This window comes from Oratosquilla oratoria, chromosome 1 (assembly GCF_046742065.1).
Source record: "Oratosquilla oratoria isolate Oo_2021 chromosome 1, ASM4674206v1, whole genome shotgun sequence".
NCBI classification, from domain to species: domain Eukaryota; kingdom Metazoa; phylum Arthropoda; class Malacostraca; order Stomatopoda; family Squillidae; genus Oratosquilla; species Oratosquilla oratoria.
This window is the reverse complement of record NC_134777.1, coordinates 29,746,336-29,752,130: the sequence shown is the minus strand read 5'-3', so window position 1 is coordinate 29,752,130 and position 5,795 is coordinate 29,746,336. Positions and strand designations below refer to the sequence as shown.

The following is a 5,795-nucleotide window of genomic DNA, read 5'->3' as shown; positions in this document are numbered from 1 at the left end:
TGTTTGACCAAATGGTTAAAAAAAAAATATTTGAGAAGTAAATTGAGCGAGATGAAATTATTAAAGGAATTATGTAATATAGAATTGAAGGAGTTAAAGGGTGATTATAGCGAGTAAAATAAAAATTAAATTAAATTGAAGGACAGTATAATGCAAAGCAATGCGAAAGCTGAAATAAATGAAGAAACCATTTAAAACAGTGGTTCTTAACCTTTTCATTACCACGCCCCCCCTACGAACTACTATTTTTTCATGCCCCCTTGCATATATAGGTAAATATCATTCTCTAATTTGAAAATAGAATAGAAATGGCAATGTCTTTTTAGTCCATTTATTAAGTATAAATTGCAATAATTTGATATTTGACACTTTCGAATAGGTACATGATTAATGAGATATTTGGCACTGCTTCTTAGCTACCAGATCTAGAATACGCGGTCGAATGCTCGAGAGTGCTCAACGCAAGTCGCCTTCAACGTTGAGGCGGTTTCTGTACTTAGTCTTGATAGAAACGAGCGTGGAAAATGCCGTTTCACACATATATGTGGATCCAAACATTGTTAGAATCCGAAGAGCCTGGTGTGAGGTCAAAGGGTAAACATGAAGGTATTTGACCCAGAAAGTCTCCAAATCCATATCTTTGAAGTCTTCTTTAGCTGTGGAGTCGAACTTCAACTCTAGGAACTCTTCTTGGACTTGTTCAGCTACATCAGCTACTTCACATTGAAATGGATTCCTGATGAATTTCCATGCTTCACGCTTGTCGTCTATATCTGGGAAGTATCTGACGAATTCCGATTTCAAGTCACTTAGATGAGTGATTATTTGCTCTTTTAACTCAGAGTCGAGGTTACTGTCAGCGAGAGCCGTATCTAAGTTTCTAAAACTGGCTACATTTCCCTGTAGAACTCGATATTTCCAAAAATCGAGTTTGGCCATGAAGGTACGAATGGTGTCATGGTGCACGAGGATATTGATGTTTTTTCCTTGTAGTTTGAGGTTCACAGCATTCAATGCCTCAAAAATATCCACCAGGTAGGCTAAGGTTGCATGAAAGCCTTCAGACTGAAATTTGTCAAAGGTCTACTTTCTGCTGTGAATCTAGAAATATTTCTACTTCTTCTCGTAACTCATAAAGCCTTCCAAGCATATTTCCTTTTGACAACCATCGCACGTTCGTGTGAAAAAGCAAGGCTTCATGTTCGGATTCCATATCCTTACACAGCAGTTTAAAAAGACGACTGTTCAAGGCTCCAGCTTTGACAAATTTGACAATCTTGATAGCCACATTCAAGACGTCCATCATTTCAACAGGCAAAGTTCTGGATGCTAAGGCTTCCCGATGAAGTATGCAGTGTGTACTCATTACAGAAGGATTTCTTTCTTTCACCTTTGTGACAAACCCAGACCGTAAACCACGCATGGCTGGTGCTCCATCAGTACACACTCCTACCAGCGACTCCCAAGAAAGCTGATTTTCCTGGAAAAAATCTGATATAACATCAAAAATAGCTTCTGCTGTTGTGAAACTTTCCATCAGGTGACAGAACATAATTTCCTCTTTTATATTATTGCCTGATACAAAACGAGCATACATCAGAAGCTGAGAACACTGAGCGACATCAGTCGTTTCTTCACACTGGATGGCAAAAACAGGGGAGGCTCTTACTTGGTCAAGAGTCTGAACCTTGATATCTTGAGATAATTCATCTATCCTTTTCTTGACTATCATTTGACAGAAATCTGGGAAAGCTTATTTGCACTATCTTTCCCCAAAACAAGTTCTGCTGCACATAATATACTTGGTTTTATGAGAGACTCTCCAATGTTATGACTCTTCTTGCTCTTTGCAATCAACATAGCGATCTCATAGGAAGCCTCAACAACCTTTGAAGATTGCTGCCGAAATGACCCACTGTCGTCCAGTTTAGCTCCCTTCAAGGTGTCTTTCTTAGTTTCAAAGAATGCCTTCGGCTTGTCAACTAATGCAGGATGTGATGTCCTCAAGTGGCATTCCAGGCGTGAAGGCCGCATTCCATCATTGCTCAGAGTCTTGTAACATATCACACACTGTGGAACCTCGGTGTCACCCCTTTGGAGAGACACAAATCCAAATCGAATGTAATCTTCAATGTACTTCCGTTTCTTAGCACTCATTGCAAAATACTTGATGTTTTGTATCTATGTAAATATGTAGAACAAATGAGGCCAACACAACAATAAGCAATAATCACACAACGACTGGTGAAATGCAATTGTTTCAGTCACACCGTCCCACACATTGATAGCATCGCGCGAGAATTTACTAGCCAATCAGCTTCCGTCTTATCATGACGTCATCGTACGATTCAACCGACGAAGACAACCTCGGAAGAAACGCTCTGCCTAAACGGGTCTCACTCTAACGGTTCATTAGTAAGAAAGAATTCTGTAATAATTCATATGCTTATGCTTATAGTACTGGCCCATGCTGTTGTAAAAGTAATCACTAACTGAAAAACTTATACTTTTCACCCGAAAGCTCGCGCCCCCCCTGGAAATGATCCACGCCCCCCTGGTTAAGAATCACTGATTTAAAAGATCAAACAAGGACAGAAAGTGTGATTTAATGCACAAGAAGTGGAACAAGTGCAGCCACGAAAAATTATGAAACCAAAAAAAGAAACGGAAGATGTGGAAAAGGCGGTGATAACAAACGTTAGAGGTAGATAAAAGGAGTGGTAGACAAACGAAAATGTGTTATAATGGTAAGATGACAGTGAAATGCTTTACCAATAGGAAATGAACGAAATATAAAAGAATGAAAAACTGCTAAGGCAATAGTACGAAGAATAATGAGTGATGAGGAAGTCATACAGGGATAAATAGAAGAAGTATATAGGTTAGGTAGATATGTACAAGGTGGAAAATCAATGAAAGTAAAATTCAAGTCAAAAGCACGGTGAATGAATTAACAAATTTAAGCAAATTCAATCATGTTTGGAATGTCTGAACAAGAGATGCAATAGAGGAAGAGATAAAACAAGAAAATTGATAGAAAATATTAAGAAAAAATATGAACTAATAGGAAAGATTTGATAGATTCAGAAAACAAGTAATTTCTAAAATAGAAAGTAAAGGAAAAAAATATCCGGAGAAGAAGAAAAGAAGTAAAAGGATTAAATATAGCCTATACAATTACAGACTAATTAGTACAAGAAATCTAGAAATAGATTACTCTCTAAAGCAGAAAAAATCAGACATATGCGCTTTCTCGTGATCAGGCTCAATGGAAATACATTGACATGGAAATACAATGGAAATACATTCAGGCATTTGAAGGAAATCACAACATATGGAAGATATACAGGAAAAGAAATATAGGATGTGATATGGTGATAGCAATGAAATGACGCATCATAGGGGTAAGAAAATGGAAATGGGAGAAGGAATGGCCTAGATAATGAATATAAATATTACAGGTAAAGGGGTGGGAAAAAATCACAGCAGCATATATCACTCCAAGAAGAATAGCACGGAATAAATTAAAGTACAAGAATTATTAACAAGAAACACAGCCAAGTAACTAGAAAGGTTCATTGAAAAAAATAAGAATATAACTACAATGGGAGAATTCAATTGTTCAGAGGTAATATGGGAAAACGGAAGACAGGGAATTAAAGAATCCTCGAGCAAAATATCATTGAATGTAGTAATGAATAATGACATGACCTAATGGATGAAGGAATTAACACAATATAGAGGAGAAGATACACCTAGAACATCGTATTTGATTTCAACTGAGGAACCTGGGATGACCATGTGGTTCTTGAAGGCAGAAATAAGAGAGAACATAAAGTAATGTAAATACAAAGATAAAAATTTGGAAAGGCTGTTTTTTTCTCAACTTAAAAACTATTTTGAATTAAATTGGAGGAAGTTCAATGAAATTAGATAAATTGAGAGCAGAATGTCTTCATGAAAACTTACAACTTAGGAGTGAAAAAGACTACCGTAGACGAGTGGGAGAAATGTAAAAAAAAAATAATAATAATAACAAAAGATGTCCATTGACAAAACAAAAATACAAAGTATGGGAGAAGTGACAAAAAAGAACTAAATGACAAAAGATGAATATACAAGAATACGAAGAGAAGAGAAAAAGATCTTTGAGAAGGCTGTAGCTGACAAATCAGCCTAAGTTGTTCTTCAGATTTGTATATGACAAGCTGAAACATAGAGAAAGAATATCCATGTTGAATGTTGAAAGGGTAGTACATGAATATGCCAAAATGCAAGCTGAAGTAATGAATGGAAGCTTCCAATCATTACTCAATTCAGAAGATGAGTCTACGGGGGGGAAATGTGAAGAAAACAAAGATGTTACAAACAAGGCCAGACAGGGTCTCAAATTGGGTGTTATTAGAGAGCATGTTCAATCAAAAAGAAAAAAGGCATAAAACCATTCCCACTCATTCCATCCCTAAATACACTCCACCCCCCTCCACCCTCCCTCTTATCTTAGCACCTCCTGGATGACAGGTCATCCCTGCACCTTGTCCAGAAGTAAATAGAAAATAAAAAAGACATATAAAGGATTCGTTTAACAGAGGTTGTGAGAGAGTAAGAAATAGGAAATGATCATGGGAAAGGTGGAGAAAGATGCAAGTCCATTAGAATTAGAAGCAAAACTTTGTAAAAGGAATAATGCTAGAATATTTCCACCAGCTTAGAAAAACCACTCTCGACTGCCTTAGCTTTGTGTTACGAATGTGAATTGTTTGGGGGTGTCGTTCGGGCCAACAACAGTTCGCAGGTTAAGTACTAACTTAGCTCGTGTACTTATTCTTTCTTCCAGAAAGGAAATGATATTCAGAGGGGGGAAACCCCAGGAAGTTAAGTAGTTAAAAACATCTTGATTAACTCACTGAGCAATTTACAGATTCTGCGTGGTGCCAGGCGATTTTACTTGGCTATAAGGTAGCCCCATGGCATTGAAAGATTCCCTCTACTAACTGAATAGCCCTCAGCTGAATAAAATTGCCTGGTGACAGCCAGAAAAGATTACCAAATTATGTGGCCATATCGATGACGGTAATCATCATCGATTAACCGTTTGGCTGATCAGGGATTTCCCCTCGACCAAATAAAAACGGCTGACAGCTGCTGCTGCGGCTAAATCAAACATTCAAGTTGTGAAGAGCAGTGTTAGAGTTAAAAGCAGTGAAAGAGTTAAGATCAGTGTAGGAGTTAAGAGCAGTGTAAGAGAAAAGAGCAGCGAAGGAGTTAAGATCAGTATAAGAGTTGAGATCAGTGAAAGAGCTAAGAGCAGTGAAAGGGTTAAGAACAGTGCAAGAGTTAAGATAAGTGAAAGAGTTAAGAGCAGTGTAGGAGTTAAGAGCAGTGTAAGAGTTGAGATCAGTGAAAGAGTTAAGAGCAGTGAAAGGGTTAAGAACAGTACAAGAGTTAAGATCAGTGAAAGAGTTAAGAGCAGTGAAAGGGTTAAGAGCAGTGAAAGGGTTAACCCATTCAACTCCGATGACAAGATGTCTTGTCATTTGGTCAAATAAAACAAAAAATCATAAAATACCAAAATGTTTGATCAAACACCAGAAAAACATGACGTCAGTCCTCGCTTCGCTCGCAGCGAAGCAAGGACTGACGTCATGTTTTTCTGGTGTTTGATCAAACATTTTGGTATTTTATGATTTTTTGTTTTATTTGACCAAATGACAAGACATCTTGTCATCGGAGTTGAATGGGTTAAGAACAGTGCAAGAGTTAAGAGCAGTGTAAGAGTTAAGAGCAGTGTAAGA

General features: G+C 37.5%; 2 protein-coding genes across 2 annotated transcripts; both read right to left on the bottom strand.

The window, feature by feature from the left end:
* Positions 1 to 456: 456 nt before the first annotated feature.
* LOC143027701 (zinc finger BED domain-containing protein 5-like) lies at positions 457 to 1,732 on the bottom strand. The gene is made up of 2 exons (XM_076189162.1): positions 1,175 to 1,732; positions 457 to 1,065 (listed from the first exon to the last, which is right to left on the bottom strand). Exons 1-2 carry the CDS (start codon positions 1,730 to 1,732, stop codon positions 457 to 459), a joined length of 1,167 nt encoding a protein of 388 aa, XP_076045277.1.
* On the bottom strand, positions 1,729 to 2,157 carry LOC143027696 (protein FAM200B-like). The gene has a single exon (XM_076189151.1). It carries the CDS (start codon positions 2,155 to 2,157, stop codon positions 1,729 to 1,731), a length of 429 nt encoding a protein of 142 aa, XP_076045266.1.
* Between the last annotated feature and the right edge of the window lie 3,638 nt (positions 2,158 to 5,795).

Coding starts and splice junctions, on each gene's coding strand:
- LOC143027701 (XM_076189162.1), bottom strand. CDS start 1,732: ATGATAGTCAAGAAAAGGATAGATGAATTATCTCAAGATATCAAGGTT. Junction 1,066..1,174: donor CCTTGCTTTTTCACACGAAC/GTGCGATGGTTG, acceptor GACAAATTTCAG/TCTGAAGGCTTTCATGCAAC.
- LOC143027696 (XM_076189151.1), bottom strand. CDS start 2,157: ATGAGTGCTAAGAAACGGAAGTACATTGAAGATTACATTCGATTTGGA.